The sequence below is a fragment of the Crocuta crocuta genome, unplaced genomic scaffold, assembly GCF_008692635.1.
Source record: "Crocuta crocuta isolate KB4526 unplaced genomic scaffold, BGI_CrCroc_1.0 scaffold9, whole genome shotgun sequence".
In the NCBI taxonomy this organism is placed as follows: Eukaryota; Metazoa; Chordata; class Mammalia; order Carnivora; family Hyaenidae; genus Crocuta; species Crocuta crocuta.
In genome coordinates, this window is record NW_027551567.1 from 3748367 (window position 1) to 3768388 (window position 20022).

At 34.1% G+C, this 20022-nt stretch overlaps 1 protein-coding gene across 2 annotated transcripts in view; it reads right to left on the minus strand.

Annotated features, from left to right (window-relative positions):
* ZNF292 (zinc finger protein 292) overlaps positions 1 to 20022 on the minus strand; it is a 94121-nt gene that overhangs the window by 19354 nt on the left and 54745 nt on the right. For both annotated transcript variants that reach the window (XM_077750362.1, XM_077750361.1), the window contains exons 4-5: positions 19409 to 19544; positions 4129 to 4331 (exon numbers count right to left, since the gene is read on the minus strand). In XM_077750362.1, the coding sequence (XP_077606488.1) occupies positions 4129 to 4331; positions 19409 to 19544 (339 nt within the window). The remainder of the gene's footprint in view (positions 1 to 4128; positions 4332 to 19408; positions 19545 to 20022) is intronic.

Here is a 20022-nt window from a genome sequence, read left to right on the forward strand (position 1 = left end):
GATGTGAGCTGAAGTGGGACACTTAACTGACTGCGCCACCCAGGTGCCCCTGTTGTCCAGTGCTTTTAAAACCTAAGCCACTCTTCTTGCTCTGATGATGCAAAATCTGTGTATTATATATAAGGAATGCCATTACCTACATAAACTTACACTTAATAATTAGAAATATATATTTGTAAGTCAGATTGCCTCTATTTTAAAAAGCATTTCATTTTATCTTCTACCTTCTCTGTATTTCATATATATACAACATATCAAATGAAACATTTGGCATATTCAATAATACAGAAAACCTCACTTTTTATAGGTATGCTAAGAAAATAATTTTTACTGTCCTTCATTTCCCTGATTTGCCGCTAGAGAGTCCTCTCAAACAGGACACTTAAGAGAATGGCAGGGAAAATTAAACCATATTTAGACTAATGAATGGCTCAATTCAAACTATGAAAGTGAAATGCAAGTCAAATACAGCTATCAATGAACAAGAATTTTTTTTTAATCCAAGGCAGCATAAAATAGCAATTACCAGTATTTACTTAAGTAGGGACTATTTACATATTATAGATATCTTTTCTCTATTGCTTTAAAAAACGAGCAAAAAAATTAAGTACCAGAAAATTTAGAACTGAATAAATTTTTAAAATCAGAAGAATCTGTTAAAGGCATATTTTGCTGAACTCTTTGTAAAACAGAAAAACCATCTCAAAAACATGAAAGATGAGGGGTGGCTGGGTGGCTCAGTTCGTTAAGCATCGGACTTCAGCTCAGGTCAAGATCTCACAGTTCATAGGTCTGAGCCTCATGTCAGGCCCTGTGCTGACAGCTCAGAGCCTGGAGCCTGCTTCAGATTCTGTATCTCCCTCTCTCTCTGCCCCTACCCTGCTCATGTGTGTGGAAATAAACATTAAAAATTTTAAAATAAAACACGAAAGATGATTTTTAGGTTTTAATATGGCTCTTTATGCCAGGTATTCAAAAAATATAGAGCTCTTCTCCAGTATTTATATACATTTATCAAGTATACTTCGAAAATGTATTGGCTCTAATCACATTTTAAGAAGCCTTTTGCTTACCAACATAAAATTGCTTTCCTTCTAAAAAAGAATTTAAATGGTAAGCCTAATCATACTAAGAAAACATTAAATCAAATAGTGAANCAAATAATCTCCAGTGTTAGGGAAGAGGAAATTTCATATACTGTTTATGGCAGTATAAATTGGCATAATCTTTTTTGGTTGGAAGTATGTCCCTATCTATTAATTTAAAAATTCCTTGATTCAAGAACTCCATTTCGTGAAATATGCCCCACCAGTGTGCCCCTGACAGGAATGAAAGGATGTACATACAAGACAATAGGTTAAATGTTCCCTAGGTCTAACTAAAGCTATTATAAATACATATAGGGAATTCTGCAGCCATGACAAAGAATGAGGTTGATCTATATGTAACAACATGGAAAGATGATGTTCATAATAAACAGGGAAAAAGTAACTAGCTGTCAGGGTGCATATATATACAGGAAAAATATATAGAAAAGTATTCTATATATATTAAACATCAGAAAGGTTAGATATCAAATTTCAAACCAAATGATTACTTGGGGAAGTATTAAATTGGGAAGCGATGATTAGAGAGAAAAAGGTTTTACTCTTTAAATTCTATGTTCACTTTAATGACAAAACCAATAGAAATACAGGATCTAAATCAACACTGCTCACTTTGTTTTATAACTATATCAAGAATACAGGCCAAGCTAATAATTCCCGAGAAGCCAGACAGACACTACTCTCTCTCAGCCCCATTCTTCAGCCATCTACCAAGGCGAGCTGTTAATTCTATTACAATGAAAGGATCCTGGGGGAATAGTCAATCCCTTGCCTACTTGCTCACTTGGACAAAGGTTTCCTCTAAAGGACCACAGAATCGAGGGTAAGGTTGATTCTTTCCAATATCTATGCCCACCATACTATAAGAAATGGGTAAAAAACTAAAATGCTTCTAAGAACCAGACAGGTAAAGGTAAATAAATGTGTGTGAGAGAGAGAATACAGCCTCTGAAGGGGATGATGTCTTTGGGCAAATGTTCCAAAGTGACTACCTTCTCCTGGGACAGAAATAAAATAGATTTGGTGACAGCTAATTTTAACCCACTTCACATGGAAAAGGAAGAAAAGGTTTCTGTATGTTTGTAATAGGAACATAAAAGAGTAACCAAACAATCTCTAAGCAAAAGGGGACTTTTAGCAAGAATGTGGAGGCTTGGGGTGCCTGGGTGGCTCAGTCAGTTAAGCATCAGAATTCAGCTTGGGTCATAATCTCACAGCTTGTGCATTTGAGCTCCGCATTGGGCTTTCTGCTGTCAGCGTGGAGCCTACTTTCAATCCTCTGTCCTTCTCTCTTTGCCCCTTCCTTTCTCTCTAAAAATTAAACACTTAAAAAAAAAAAAGAACATGGAATGCCTTAATTCTACCTGCCTAAGAAGGGGAAAAAAAATCATTTCATATAATATCAAAGATACTTGGTATTATGATACTATATTATGATACTATGATATTGCCCTCATAGGGAATTTTCTTGAGGATCTCCCAGAGCAAGCTGGGTTGCTACTACTCAACTAAACCAAAAGGAAACAGGTTCAGTACTGCAAGATCTTTTGATTATTCAACAGAGTTAGAAATACAGATTCTTCCTAGAAATTACAAATTTATACTCTTCAACTTCAAACAGGACTTCAGAGCTAACCCAATGACCCTATGTTTACAAAGTTTTCTAATAGAAGTTAGGATTCTTTAGGCCAAGGCTTATCCCTTAACCCCCATTTAACCCCACATTGCTTAGACATCACATATCATTCACTTAATAAAAATTTGCTGAAGGAAGGATGGATGGATGGATGGACAGACTGACCTAAGGGCAAGAAGTGAATTGATAATGAAAGGTTTATTTGAGCTGAAAAAAAATCTTAAGATGTGGCAGCAGCATAATAATTTAGTTAAGAATTTTAGAAAAACTGTTCAATACATTTCAAAAGCTATCTCAAGAAACTTTATAGGTCTGCCAATTAACTGTCTGCATACCTATTCTGAACTAATAAGAAAACTTCAGTCTTCTATTTTGCTCTCATACAGAGACTAAAAAGCCAACTATCTGAGATAAAAGAGAAAGAAAAAAAAAATCTATGGATTAGCCAATGTCCAAACTGATACAATTTCTTAGGCGACCACCCTGGGATCTATTCTGTCCAGCCTAGAAACTGCCATACATCACTCTTCCCAGTACCCTCATTAGCCTCACCATCTACAACAACCTTATTGGACCTACTCTTAGTCCAAGGCTACCATCTTCCTCTCCATTTTCTATTCTTAAAAAAAAAAAGTAATAATAATCACACAATTACCTCTACAATCACAACCTCTAACCTCATATGGGCATTCAGCTTTCTGTCTGAAGGTATACTATGCAAATTCCAAAATCATTTGGACCATGATTCTACCTCAGAATTCTGTAGTATAAAACAAATACATGAATACTATGCTTTATGCCAAGCTAGAAATAAAAAAAATCATGTGTTTCACAGAGAAAATAAAGTTTTACATTCAATATATAAGTAAACTTTTAGTCTATAGATAGATAGACATTTTCTATCTGTATTTATAACTTCTTCTAGGAATACATTGTTTTTGAATACATCATGTGTATGTATAAAACAGAAAACATATTCTTAGGAGGAAGTCATATAAATCCTAATAGTTACTTAAATTAGCCAGTTAGAAAGATCTACAAGTATCCTACAAGTATCAGGTAAAACAAAGTTAAGGCCCAACTGCTGACAAATATAAATATCCTACTAAACTGTTCCGCCACCTTCATCTTTCCCATAATTTAACCAACGCAGTAAAAAGATTCAAATTATTTAAAACAGAAGCTAGGTGAAATCAGTTTACATATAATTCTGAAAGCTTCTTAGAATCACTACCCAAGAGCATACTAAAAAATTTAGATTGACAATAACAGTCCCTTGCTATCTCTCTTCTCTAAGAGAAAGAGCAGTCAAAGACATTCTAATCTAATTGAAAATTAACTTCTTCACTTTTAAAATTAATTGCTAACAAAAGAAAACATACTTACCTCTTCGATTAACTTTTCATTTGGTGATGATGTACAAAGACAAACAAGGTAAGTTTGCTTAAAACTACCCTTTGTACCAATCTCTGGATGGTCAGAACACAGCTTTGCTAGAGCAGTTGCTTGATTTAACTGATTGGTTTTGATTAGATGTTTAATTCTCATATCCAACAAGATGGGACCCTCAAAAGCTAAAAATTCATTCACTTTAAAAAACAAAAGACATGATAGATTATTAACATTTGAAAATAATTCATTTGCAATACAAATACTTATAAGGAATATATTTTTTTAAGCACAGGTACTACCCTTTTTTCTTTGCAATTTTCGATTACTGTCACACTATTACGAAACACTAGACCTTATAAGCAAAAGGAGTTTATACTGCTAAATTTTAAAAGGTGCTTTAAATATTTTTACCTGAGAGTACCATTTAGAATGAAATGAATTAACTTAAGATAAAAATAATTTTGCATTGAATTCTAATAGTCCATGCTATTAAAATTATACTAAATTCTTTTCCTCACAGCATTTATTATTGAATACCAGAAATGAGCATCCCTAGAAGTTTGCAGTACTGGAGCATTACACACTTACACTGGTAACCACAAAAGGATACTTGTATATGCTAGAAGGTGAGATTCAAACTAATACTGTGTTCAATACTGATGACATATTTTTTATTTTACAAAGGTGAAGTTCTATTTTGCTTTAATGGGTGTTCTAAAACAAATTAAATATCTACAGAAAAATAAATAAGGGGGTAGGGAGAGTCTGCTGATACTTCTGTAGGTTTGTAACTTTTAAAACATTAACTGATAAACCTCAACATTTGCTTAAACCCACTCATGCATTAATACACTTCTACTCTGTTCAAATCTCTGAATTTCCTACTGCCTGTTTGATCAACTACAAATAAGAATTTTTATTTTTTGTATTTGTGAGGGAGAGTTAACAAGTGCATATTTAAACTTTTCTCTGTTTTCTTTACAAGAATGAGAAAATCGTGTTTAAAAATTTATTTGGTGATGTATAGCCTGAGACCTTTGGAAGGCTTTTGGGAATGCAATTTCACATACTCTAAGTAAAACACACAATTTCTCTACTTATGAGCAGGCTGGGAAATATGTCTAGTAAGCAATTTGTGAGTTAAAAGATGGAAAATGAGAAATGTTCTTCCTTCTTTAAATATTCTTTGTTACCCGCTAGTAACTTTATTTTTTAGATCTAACTGCACTGTATTCTACTGTAAAGAGTCTTCTCCAAGACAGTATAATCATGGCTCCTCAGTATTAAAACCATGAGCATATAAGCATCTTAACACAGAATCTCAAATTCCATCCTTTTCTTGAAGTCCAGAACTTTGTACCTGCCACACTCTATTCTACTCTCTGCCACGCTAAACTAAATAAAAAAGTATGAAGACTCAACATAGAGAAATAAAACTAAATGCATAACTTTATGGTGTCTCTATGTGTCTTACGTATATAGGGCATTACTCTTCTTTTTTAATATCATCTGATCCTACTGGGGACAATTATATTGCAAGTATCTTTTAACAGTTTAGTTCACTGACAAACCAAAATCAGTAAAGACTTTAAATGAAAATTTTTTAAAAAGTTAAAATAAAGTTGTTCTGGCTATAAATAAGTCGTAGACTTAAAAAACAGTTTTAGTTTCCTAGTAATTCTTTCAAAAGGAAAAATCCAGCAATACAAAGTCTGGGAATTACTTAAAATACTCCCATGAAAACTCAAAATCAACAAATTCAGAGAATTATGGCAAAGAAATTAAAGGTGGCAAGTATTTAACAAAACTGATGACACTCTGAATAGAATCTCAAATAGCAACATATAAAATAAGAATGACAAATTGTACAAAATAATTTCTGTGCTAGTTCAATGTACAGGAGGATACATGTTAACACTGTAAAATGTCAAATACATAGTTACATGTGGATCTTTTTTTAAACGATAAGAAACCACTGCCACACTTACGACAAAACTGATGCCAAAGAAATACAGAATATTAGAGCAGAAGGGACTTTACAAATCATTTTGTCCAGCTCCATCACTTGGCAGATGAGTAAACTGAGGCTCACAGAAGGTAAGTAACTTCTTAAGGTCATACAGCCAGTTAATGATAGAACCAGGACCAGAAAAATGGGTCCTCTAACTTACAGCCTAATACAGTGGTGGTGGCATGAGAAAACAAAATTCACATTTGACTAGTGTGTCTCCTTTTTTAAGTAGGCTCCATGCTGCACATTTTTTTTTAAGTAGGCTCAAACTGGGGACTTGAACTCAATGACCCTGAGATTAAGACCTGAGCTGAAATAAGAGTCAGATGCTTAACCGACTGAGCCACCCGGGTGCCTCTAGTGTGTCTATTTCAAATTAGAATGGCACTTTATAGCAGTAAAGAGCTGTGAAGTAGCATTAGCTTTTAAAGGAAAATAATTCTGAAGCACAGGGTTCAAATGGATCAAAAGTAGATTACATTTTAATACTCATTTCATGAAGAACCTACTAAATGCTCACTCTCCCCCATCTTTCTCCACTTCTTCCTCACTGCTTTCCTTTTACCCATTCCTCTGTATCTTTCTCTACTTCTCTCCAATCCAGACATTACAGCTGTTGTAGCATCACCACAAAGACTACCTGTTTTAGTGCTTGCCAGATTTATGAAAAAAGTCTTATATTTATCCTTGAGTCATAGCACATCTCATTCTCTACCTTGCTTTTCCCATTCCCATCCCAGAAAAGTAAAAAATATCTTGAATTTTACTTGTGTGTAGCCTTTTAATCTATTTTCTCTGTATTTATGGACTTGAACAGAAAAGCAGGTTTTACTACATTTGAGGTTACATAAAATGACAATGTAAATGAATGATATTTAGCCAGTTTAATTAAGAAAGAATGGCTTCTTCTCATAGAATGTCACTTACATAATATTAAAAATAGTTCCTACACTGAAGGTAATTAAATATAATATATATGTTGGATTTCTGTGATAAATCATTTCACAAATATCAAATGAACATATCTTATGCACAAAAACTTAAGACTAGGTCCTGAATTTTCCTCAAAGTGGAGTCAAGGTATTTACTGGGTGTTTATCTCCATGCCCAGATTTGCACACAATTTCCTCTGTAGCATCTCTAAACTAGCTGTTTAACAAGCATCTCAAACTCTGCATAAAAAAATTCTATACTGGGATGCCTGGGTGTCTCAGTTGGTTAAGCACCTGACTCTTGATTTTGGTGCAGGTCATGATCTCACAGTTTGTGAGATGGAGGCCCGCATTGGGCTCTGCACTGTCTATGCCTGGGATTCTATTCTCTCTCTCAAAATAAACATTTAGGGAAAAAAAATCTCTTATACCACAGTATATGTTACCTCAATCCACTTAGTTGTGCTCAAGCCAGGAATCTAAGAAGTTGGCCTTAAAGAATGCTCTCTCATGCTTCCTTCTCACCCAGACATCCAATCCACCACCTAATTTTGTCATTTATAATTCTTAAATACTCAATCTATTTACTCTTCTCCATCTCTACTCCTGATATTCACCCATTCCTCCCAGCCCACTCTTTAAGCTATGAGACCACTTTATAGCACTCTGTTAGTCTTCTGGATCCACTCTTAAGTCATCACATCTCCAGTAGGACTTGCTTTTTCTTTTTTCTTTTTTTAAAAGCACACACTTGATTGTCTTCTCCCAGTTTAAAATTTGCCAAAGGTGCCTTTGCCTTCAGAGTAAATTCTGAAATTTTCATCATGGCCTACCTGAATCTAAATTACCTATTCCTTTTTAAAAAGTACAATTTGTATTTTGTTTTAAAAACAACTTAGCATTTAGGTAAGAGAGAGGAAAAAAAGGCATTCAAATTGGAAAGGAAGAAGTAAAATAATCTGCACATGACACGATCTTATAGAAAACCCTAAACACACACACACGCACACACACCAATTAGAATAAATGACTTTAGCAAAAAGTTACAGGACACAAAAATCAAAACACAATAAATTAAATTTTTATAAACTAACAATGAATAATCTGAAAAGGAAATTAAGAAAAACAATTCCACTTTACAATATCAACAAAAAGAATATAATACTTAGAAATAAACCTAACCAAGAAGGTGAAATACCTGTCCCTAAAATCTATAAAACATGGCTGAAAGAAATTAAAGACACAAGAAAATGGAAAGATCCCTGTGTTCATAGAATGAAAGACTTAATATTGTTAAAATGTCCAGCTATCAAAACAATTTAAGAATTCAATACAATTCCTGTCAAAATTTCAATGGCATTTTTTGCAGAGAGAGAAAAATTTATCCTAAAAGTCACAGGAAATCTCAAGGGATTCCAAACAGCCAACACAATTTTGAAAAAGAACCAAGTCTGAGGTTACACTTCCTCACCTCAAAATAATTTATAAAGCTACATTAATCAAAACAGTGTGGTACTGGTCTAATGACAAACATATATAGGCAATGCTGCAGAACAGAAATTTCAGAAATAAACCCTCACATGTACAGTCAAATGATCTTCAACAAGACTGCCAAAATCACTCAATGAGAAATGGACAATTTTTTCAGCAAATGGTACTGGGAGAACTAATATCCACATGCAAAAAAATGAAGTGGGACACTTACTGTATACCATATAAGAATTTAACTCAAAATGGACTGAAGATCTAAATTTAAGACCCAAAACTATAAAACTCCTAGAAGAAAACAAAGAGAGTAAGCTTGAAGACATTAGACTTGGCAAGAATTTATTGGATATGACAGCAAGGTACAGACAAAAAACCTAAATACGGACAACGGGAACTACATCAAACCTAATTTTTATGTATCAAAGGACAGAAGAGTGGGGTGAAAAGGCAGCCTACATACTGAGAGAAAGAATTTGCAAATCATATACCTGCTAAGGGGTTGATATCCAGAATATATAAAGAATGCTTAAAACCTAACAATAAAATATCAAATAATCCTATTATAAAGTAGACAAATGACTTTAAAAGACATTTCTACAAAGAGGATACAAATGTCTAACACACAAGAAGATACCCAACTAATCATGAGAGAAATGCAAATCAAAACTACAATGGGACATTACCTCACATCATTAAAATAGTTACTATCATAAAACAAAAAATAAGTGCTGGTGAGGATGTGGAGAAATTGGAACTTTTGAGCACTGTTCATGGGACTGTAAAATGGAGCAACTTCTATGAAAACAATATGGAAGTTCCCCAAAATGTTAAAGATAGATCTACCATATGATCCAGCTATCCCACTTCTGGGTATATACACAAAAGAACTGAAAGAAGGGTCTTAAAAAGATATGCACATGCACCCCCATGTTCATAGTAATACTACTCACAACAGCCAAGAAGTGGAAGTAATCCCAATGTCCACCAATAAGTGAACAGATAAACAAAATGTGGTATATACAGGCAACGGAGTATTATTCACTATTTTTAATTTTTTTTTTATTTTAGAGAGAGAGCATGCAAGCAGGGGAGAGTGAAAGAATCTTAAGCAGGCTCCACACTCAGAGCAGAGCCCAATACAGGGCTCAGTCTCATAACCCTGGGATCATGACCTGAGCTGGAATCTTGATACTCAACTGACACCCAGGTGCCTTAAAAAGGAAGGAAATCCTGTCACATGCTGAAATATGGACTATCCTTGAGAACATTATGCTAAGTGAAATAAGCTTGTCACAAAAAGGTAAATATGGTACTAAAATAATCAAATAATAGAAACCAAAAGTAAAATGATGGTTAACTACTGGCTAGGCGTGGTGGGTAGGGTTCAAGGAGCTGTTATTATTATAGAATTTTAGTTTTGCAAATGAAAAAGTTCTGGGGATCTGTTTTACAACAATATGAATATACTTAACACTGAATGGTACACTTAAAAATGATTAAATGGTATATTTTATGTTATGTTTTTAATCACAATAAAACATAAATTAAAAAAATCAATGCAGCATTGTTAGTCACAAAAATCCAAATTTAGAAATTTAATAAAAACATAAAACGACAAGCTCTGGATAACTGGTTTTTAACCCTGGCTGTATAATCATCTTGTTCTTCTAAAAAAAATACTAATGCCTGGGGCTCAGACCGAGACACTATGGTCTGAGGTAGGCCTCTAAGCACTGGAATGCCTGAAAATTCTTCAGGTGATTTAAGCACAGCCAGGATTGAGAACTACTGCTCTAGGTATCTAGTTTTCAGTGTCCAAATTACCAATTAGGAATAGTCTTAATCTTCAGCCCACTCCTTACCCTTTCTTGAGGGAATATATTACATTTATAAGAAACAGAATTTTTACTTAAAAGATTTCAGAATTTTAAATCATGTTGCTTGCTTTTTCATTAAATCTGAAACTTTATGGTCATAATGGATTATGGTAAAAATTTATGATCATAACTGATTTTTTGATATGACGGATATAAAACAGAATTTTTAAAAATTAAAAAAAAAAATTCTATGTCAGGGTGCCTGGGTGGCTCAGTTGGTTAAGTGTCTGGCTCTTGGTTTCAACTCAGATCATGATCTCACAACTTGTGGGTTTGAGCCCCATGTCGGGCTCTTCGCTGGTGACACCAGGCATGCTTGGGATTGTCTCCCTCCCCCATCTCTCTCTCTCTGCCCCTTCCCTACTTGTGCTATCTCTCTGTCTGAAAATAAATATTTAAAAAGAATTTATTAATTAAAAAAAATCCACGTCACAAATGAACCTAGTTAGTCTTCAACACTAAAATTTTTGTGTGAAATAAGATTTCATCATGAGTTTTACACTTANNNTTAACTTGACATATTTATCCCTGTAACATTATTATTATAAAATATACTCATTAATACAGAATGTTTCGAGATGTTTCAAGAAACCAATGGGTGTATTTTAAAATCATTTTTAGTGAAAATGAAAATATGGGGATCACTACATTTATATTTAATTACGTTAATAGTAAAGGATAAATATATACAAATATGTCATCAGCCCAAAACTGCAAGTGAACACTTTTATAAGCTTACTGCAGTTTAATTCTGTCAGCTTCATTTTATCCAGTCACTGTACCTCAAGGATTTAAGGGTTATATACAAGTAAAAGGCAATCTAATTGAGTAGTGATTTTTTTAAATAAAAGCGAAAATGTTCCATTCAGTCACTTTGTATACCAGGACAAGCCCAGTTAAGGGCAAAGAAGAGAAGGGGACATAAAGCAAAGAAAAAAGGAAAAGGAAGGAAGGAAGGGAAGGAGAACAACCAAAGAGAAATAAGTAAGGCCAACTCTATTTCTAAAAGTATGTAATATAGTCTTTAAGGTGTTCTTTTTAGTAACTTTCTGTAAGAAATGTCCTAACACACACTTGTGGGGATGAGCACTGAGTGTTATGTGGAAACTAATTTGACAATAAACTATTTGTAAAAAAAAAAAAAAAAAAAAGAAATGTCCTAACACAATAAATTTGTGAGCAGATTTAAGTCTAGGTTTCAGAGTCACCTCTTCTGGCATTCTCTGTATAGACAGGTAAAGATATATATATTTATGTGTTATGTTTATACAAAAAATATATATATACATGTATCTTTATAAAAAATTTACACTAAAAATATACCAAAAAAGTGAAGAAACTAAAGATTTATTATCCAAAAGTAAATGCAGCTGTATATAATGAAATCTGGCCTCATCCTATTGACCTGGAAAGTATTAGTTATCACCTGCTCTCTCCTCCCATCTCCCCTCCCTTCAAAATATTATTACATCTTATGTATGCTAATATCTGATAAACCAAGAAACAATTCTCTATCTTGATTTTAAATGAGAAGTTTAATACTGAAATAAAGACTTATTTTCTCACAAAACTCTTAAGGATTTAGAAGTATTGTGGTAAAGGTTAAGCTTTAGAAATCTCCTTTGGAAAAAAATGGGCTCTGGGGGGAAAACACTGCAGGGTTTCAAATTCAAGAAAGGACTGGAAAGCTGATAAAGTGTACTTTGTGCAACTGTAAATTATCCCAATAAATCAGAATTAAGGGAAAAGGCTGAAGGGATTCAGTGTGACTGGAACAGGGTGGTCTCTTAGAATCTAGACTGTAAAATCATGACATATACAAAAGAAGGGGAAGCAGGCTAAGGACCAAGGACGCACACACCATGAGTGTTACAGACCCGGTACCAATCTGTGTGAATTGTTATTAAAGCTTGAACCCAAGATAGCCCTAGCTCACCAAAAATGTTGAGAACAATCTGAGTGGCAAAGGTGGGTAGCTTTTTGAGAAAAGTCTGCTGCTTGGGTTTGACTATGCATTATTTATAATGACAGGGAAAAGGGAGACTTCCTCTATTCTTATGGTGGTTCTGATAATAATAAACTTTAGATTTAAAAGGACAGATGGGAAAATGTAATTTTCAAAATGGAGTGAGCAATAGATATCATCCTAAGTAAGAGTCTCAAAATTAATTATATTAAAAACATGGCTTGTGATCATTCAGAAGGTATGTGTTAAGAGACAATACAGATTCACTAAACGTAAATTAGGTTATACTTGTCACAAAAATAATCCCAAAATGTATCAGAGACCCAAATGTAAAATGCAAAACTTGTAAGAGAAAAATCTATAGAACTCTAGGTTTGGTAATGAGTATGTATGTATTGTTATTGTATTCTATTTTATTTTAGTATAGTTAACATAGTGGTAATGAGCTTTTAGATACAATAGCAAAAGCATGATCCACAAAAGAAAAAATTCATAAGCCAGACTTCATTAAAATTTAAGATTTCTGCACTATTAAGAAAAAGGATAAGCCACAGGCTGAAAGAACGTATTTGCAAAACTTATATCCGATAAAGGCCTTGTATCCAAAATATACAAAGAACTGTTAAAAGTTAACAATAAAACAAATCACATGATTAAAAAATAGGCAAAAAAAATCTAAAGAAGTGTTCTCATCAAGGAACATACACAGATGGCAAGTACGCACACAAAAACATCTTCAGTATCTTATGTCATTATAGAGACTGTTAACTGAAACAAAAATGTGATATTACTACACACCTATTAGAATGTTACATTCCCCAAATATGTAATACCAATTGCCAGTGGGGGTCTAGAGCAATAGGAATTCTCATTCATTGCTGGTGAGAATACAGGATGGTATAGTCACTTTAGAAAAGTCGGGCAGTTTCTTACAAAGCAAAACATAGTCTTATCATGAGATCTAGCAATCTTACTCTTAATATTTACATAATTGATGTGAAATTTCTGTCCACACCGACATTTGCATGAAAATGTGTATAGTAGCTTTATTCATAAACATCAACTCATAGCAAACCAGGTTATCTTTTAATAGGTGAGTGGATAAGGAAACTGGATGAAGGATCTATTTTATTGCTATTCAGCACTAAAACAGCAATAAGCTGTTAAGGTATTAAAGACATAGAGGTCTTTAATAAGCAATAAAACATATTCAACAATAAAACAGAATGAGCTGTTAAGGTATTAAAGACATATATAAATGTTAAATGCATACTGCCAAGTAAAAGAAGCTAGACCAAAAGGCTACAAATTTACATGACAATCTCAAAAAGGCAAAACTATAGAGATGGTAAATAAATCAGTAGCTGTCAGGTGTTCAGGAGAGGGTTGAATGGGTTAAGATAGTAGGTATTTTTACAGCAGTGAAACTATTCTGTAGGATACCATAATGGTAGATACATGGCACCATGCATTTGTCAAAGCCTACAGAACTTTACAGAACAAAGAAGGAATCTTAAGATATGAAAATTTTAAAAAATTATTTAGGAGGTTGAGGACATGTAGGATGAAATGCAGAATGTGGCCAAAAAAAAAACCTAACTGTATTACAAAGGTTATGAAAGAACTTTAATGGAAGAGGTGAGGAAATAAAGTGCCCATGTACCTAACTTTGGATGAGTGGAGTTATAAGAAAAATGGCAAAAGATACTGTGCAAAAGTATTGGACTCTAATCAATAAAGCCATTTTCCACAGAGGTAGAAGTTATCAATTCTGAAACACTATACATGTACACTAAAATGATTAATTAAGTATACAGATGGCTAATGGTAGGAAGTCACTCTGAAAAGGCTACATTATTATTCCATGATTCTAATGACATGATATTCTGTTGAAGCGAGAGGTCATAAATAAAACAAGAAGAGAAGACCAGAATGATCCTTGTGGTATGAATTTGAGTGAAAGACATCAGTGTGAACCCTCATATTTAGTTTAACATACCTACAGCTGGTTACATATAGAAATATTTACAGATCTGTATATACACAGCTCAGTATACCTGCATATATTTTCTTGCTTTGTCTGTTGAAAGGTCCTAGAAGCAATAACACCTCCATAGCAATGAACACACCCAGTTATCAGGTCTTAGTTTCTAATACTAGTCTCTAAGAAAAAGAACAAGGGCTCTTTGGAAAATAGCTGATTTTAGGACTGGGGTAGGTAACAGGCAAAATAAGCTGGAGTACCTTGTACTGTCAGAAAGCAAGGAAGTACTCAAATAAAAAACAACCCACAACGAAGGGGGCATGTAAAAGGGACGAAGCAGTTGAATCAAAGAGTTTCCAATGGCCAAAGCTGGGATAATTTGAGCAACTAAAATAAAGTAGTATTGGATTATGACCAAAGTAGACAATGAATATTCATTAGTCCATGTTGTGGAATTCCAAATAATCTGTATAGATACTGCCCTCTCAAGGAAGTGGAGCTTAAATTTCTACCTCTTACATGTGCTCTGTATGTAGTAACTTCCTTCAAAGAGTACTATATGGAAAGGGAGGAAAAGAGTAACTTTAAAGTAGAGAAACCTGATAAACATCCTACCTCATCCAGGTGATCAAGTAATGTCAATATCAACGAGAAGTCATGCGGAGAGTATGTACCCCTGATACGATGTGACAACAGTGCCATTTTACCTCTGTGATCTTCCTCCCCAAATCCATAAGCCCAGTTCTAATCATGAGAGCAACATCAGATAACTCCCAGTTAAGGGACATTCTACAAAATACCTGACCAGTATTCCTCAAAACTGTCAAGGTCATCAAAAACAAGGAAAGTCTGAAAAACTGTCACAGCCAAGAGGAGCCTAAGAAGACATGACGACTAAATGTAATGTGGTATCCTGGATGGGATCCTGGAACAGAAAAAGGACATTAGGTAAAAACTAAGGAAATCTGAATAAAGTATGGAAGTTAGTTAATAACACAGTATAAATATTGGTTTATTAATTGTGACAAATGTAGCATACTAATTTAAGATATGAAGAGTAAGGAAAACTGGTTGTGGAGTATATAGGGACTCTTCACAATTTAAAACTATTCTTTAAAAAAAGCTCATTTTTAAAAATAATAAATTAGGTCACAGTAACCTCAATATTAAACAATATTACTTGTAAGAACTCTAGCCACATACTTGTTAAGGTCTTTCACCCAATCCTTATATATAAAAAAGGAGAATCATGGACCAGAGAAAAGGAAAAATAGGAATATTTGCCCAAACAACCATAATCAAAGAATACTGATTAAAGGACTGAAGGCAAGAAGGAAGATTTCTAGAAGTATCCCAGAGGCTAGGTTTCTGGACACGACCATTTTATGGTTATTATCAAGGACCTGGATGCCAACAGAATATATGTTAATTAGAGGAAACGTGTAAGAACAAAAACCTCGAATAACAAATTCAAGACTTAAAAGAGTATTGACAAATTGCAGAGACAATGAATCTAACAGTGAAATTAAGCAGGATGGGGGGAAAAAAGCAATGCCTTGTATGCCAAAAGACAAAGTATAAAAATATAGTTGAGGGGTGACTCAGTTGAGTGTCTAATTCTTGATTTTGGCTCAGGTCATGATTTCACGATTCGTGAGTTTAAGCCCTGCATTGGACTCTGTGCTGTCGGGCTCTGTATTGGCAGCTTGGAGCCTATTTGGGATTTTCTCTCCCCCTCTCTCTGCCCCTCCCCTGCTTGTGCCCTCTCTCTTAATCTCTCTCAAAATACATTAACTTTAAAATATGTCACTGATAATTTAAGGGTAGTATTTAGTTTTTAAAAAAATTCTGTGTGATTTTAGTAATGTCACCAAGTTGCATGATCTGGCTACCCAGAAAGGTTAATGTCATCTTAAGTCATACTAACAGGTATAAAATGTTAGAATGAAAAATATGAGAGTACCAATGACTTCAAAGCTGGCCAGATCATATTTAGGGTACACATGAGGTTCTACATTAAAAGGGAAAACAAAATGCATTAGAAAACAGGAATCATGGGGGTGCTTGGGTGGCTCAGTCAGTTAGTGTCTGACTACAGCTCAGGTCATGATCACACGGTACATGGGTTCGAGCCCCGCATCGGGCTCTGTGCTGACAGCTCAGGGCCTGAAGCCTGCTTCGGATTCTGTGTCTCCCTCTTTCTCTGCCCCTCCCTGGCTCACACTGTCTCTCTCTCAAAAATAAATAAACATTAAAACAAAAAACAAACATGAATCATGAATGTAGATTTAAAATCTTTAAAAATCTCCATTGCTATGGCATGAAAGAGGGATTTACACTTTGTTTGCCATAGCTTGAGGGGTAGCACTAGATACAAAAGATGGAATTCTAAGAATATAGTTTCCACAATTTTCACATTGGAGCTTTTCTAATCATAGGTTAAGAATGAACTGAACTACCTAGCAAACAATTCTCTAGAAGTATTCAAGCAAAGGCCAATTCATTATCATGATGTTTAAAAGGGAGCTAAAAGTGGGTTAAAAAAAAAAAGCATTCAGGGTCTTTCCAATCTTGAGATCATGACCAAAGGCACAAGTAATATATAGGCTTAAAGTTCCTGTGATAGTCAAAGGCCATCTACTTGAATATTTGATTTAGTTATTAGAGTTATTTTATTATAGGATGTTAAAACCTTAAAATGAAACCAGCATTTAAAATTTTGAGTTCTACCCACCCTCAATTCCCCCAAATCAAAGAGCATTCATTTCTTGGTTTAGCTGGCTTTTAGTGGGTCCAAACTTAGTCAATTAAAAAAAAATTCAGAAGTGGTTTACTGTTCAAAACCACATCAAACCTCTAGAGTCTTCACTATAAACAAACTAATGAGCATAACCTACTGAGATGTACCCATTATTCTCTAAGCCCTAGGTCTTCACTTCAAACTTGCTGTAGGCTAGATTAAATTAAACTAAGGGGCTGGATAGGTAAAACTAAAAGCTCCCCATCCTTTACAACCACCACATTTGAAAATATAAATACACTAGTATTTTTGTGTAAAATGTTAATTCCCTCAACTTTTCCAAAGGAGGTAATAAACATACAGTTCTAGTTTAAGTGATTAGCCATAAAATAACTCCCATCAAAGAGACATTCTAAGTAACAGAGGACCAAGTAAAGGTTATAGCTGCAAAATCTGTCACTTAACATCTGAGTTGTATTAAAGTCTGGCTACCTACAATGCCCTGCTATTGTAAGAAACTCCTCTTGGCTTTATAGTGCACAAATTACTCCAGAAGCTATGTCAGGCAAAGAACAAGAAACAGAGAAGCACAGAAATGGGCAGAGACTTTGTTAATAGAAATAATGCTAAGCACATTTAAGCAAGTAAAGAAACTGAGCACATACTCTTTTAAAATAAATCTTAAATCTCTGCTAAGGTAAAGGTTCTATTTTCCTATTTAGCGTAGTGAGGTTGGCAAAATCTCTTCAGAAATTGACAACAGAGAAGAGGAGTTAATTCTTTAAGCTAGGTGGAATTTTATTTACAGGTATTAGGCTAGGTGCAACAAGGCATGATATAAAAAGAAGAGAAGTCCTAACTTCAATTCCTGGCTCTGCCTCACATCACTGGCAACGTGATCTTTTAGAAAAGACAACCAATCTTCCTGAGCCTCCATTTCTCATCTGTAAAATAGGGATAATAAAGATCCTGCTTTTTTCACAGAATCATTGTGACGGTTAAATGAAACCATGTATATAAAAGCACATTTCAAACTGTTAGGAATAATACAATGTATTTTGATATTATTATTAATATATTACATCAAATATTTCCAAAAGCTGAGATTAGAAAGTATAATTTGATTATAAGAACAAAATCATAGTGGTTTTAGTATACTTGGATAAAACCAATATGCCAAAGGCAAAAAAATCTAAGATGCTCAACTTTTAAATGTTGTTATTATTAAGTAATGAGGGTCCACTCCCCATTTCTCCAAGGTCTCAAGAACACTGTAGCTAATCTGTGGATATCCATGATGGAAGCCAATACTAAAAATCATCTGCTTATGAAAATTAAGAAACAGGTAACATTGCTAGAACTATCCAGAAAGCATGGAGAAATGGTTAAGAGGGGAGCCAGGAAGGAAAAACCAGCTGGAAGAGAAATCTGGAGACTGGCTGGGAAGCCTTTTTGGTAAATATCAAAGTACCAGAAGAGTTCACAACAATGAACCTAACACTTCTTTCTCAGAGCCTCCACAATTTGCTATCACATAGGAAAATACCTAGAGTTTGCCATCAGTCAACAAGCAAAGCAACAGACAACTGAAGTAGTTTATTTACTTCTTCGGTTAAATACCGTGGAAAAGGTTTGGATGAAATCTGGGTACTTTCCTAAATAATTTCAAGAAAAGTACCAAAGACTGTAAGTGTACTCTTCTTCATGGTGTATAGTTTTTAAGCTCTGAATATTAAGTGTTATACATATTATCAGTCACTTAGCCATCTACTTCCAACAGGGTATCTGCCAATTTAACCGGGATCTTTATTGCCCAAGCTCATACAATAACAACAAAATGGAATAAAATAAGATGGAGCAATAAGCTGAGAAAGAGTACTACTCTTAGAGGCAAAAGCCTGGAGAGTTCTAGCATGAATTTCTTTCTCTGAGGAAAATCATTTAACTACTCTACGTCTGCTTCTCCATCTGTCAAGTAAGTTATCAAATATAAGCTAGACTGCCACCTGTCAGGATGTTGCAGAGGGAATTCCTCTACTGAAAAGATGTTGGGAAAAATTTTAGTTTTTCTGTTACTTTAAGATTTAATATCCTATAAATACATCTTCCCCCAAATAAAATAATGGTGAAGGGCCTCGAGTACCTCAGCTAAAATTTAATTAAATGGTCCTTCTCTGGGAAATCTTGAGATGAATTATACTTATCAAAACAATTTTTTAAGTACTCATTTTTTTTCTAGTCTAATGATTTTTTTTCTCTCTCTCTAGAAAATTTACCTTTATCCTTATCCAATGGTTCCTGGGAAAGAATAGTGCACAGTACCGGGTTTTTCCACACCCCAGTCTCTTGAGCTAGAGTAGCTAAAAAATGCAATTCACAGCTGCCATTCTCCATCAGCTTTTCATGAGCTACCTATAAATATTAAATAAACATCCAAAGAATTACAACAGATTTTTAAAAGCAAGCTTATCAGGCTCTAAATATAATACTAACTTTAGAAAAGTAAGACTTTTATCTTAAAACTTTCACATCACATAACAAAGTGCTGAATTCCTTTACTTCTGATTTTTAAAGATGAATCTCAAGGTAAGAACTGTATCAATTATAAATTTTAAATAAATGCAATGTATTTCTACAAATAGGTCAAACTTATTTTCCCCCAAAATCTAAATGAAGAGCAAAGTTATTTCTCAAGGAAGCTATCAGAATATCCACAGCATAAAAGACCTTACACATTTTATATCTCTGATAGTAAAAAAAAAAATCCAAAAAACAAAAAACTTTTTCCAAAAAACTACCATTAAAGTGACAGATCTGCATCAAGGCCTAAGTGACAACATACACATATTCCAATAAAAGGGACTTTTGAAAACAACTAAATGCATGATTT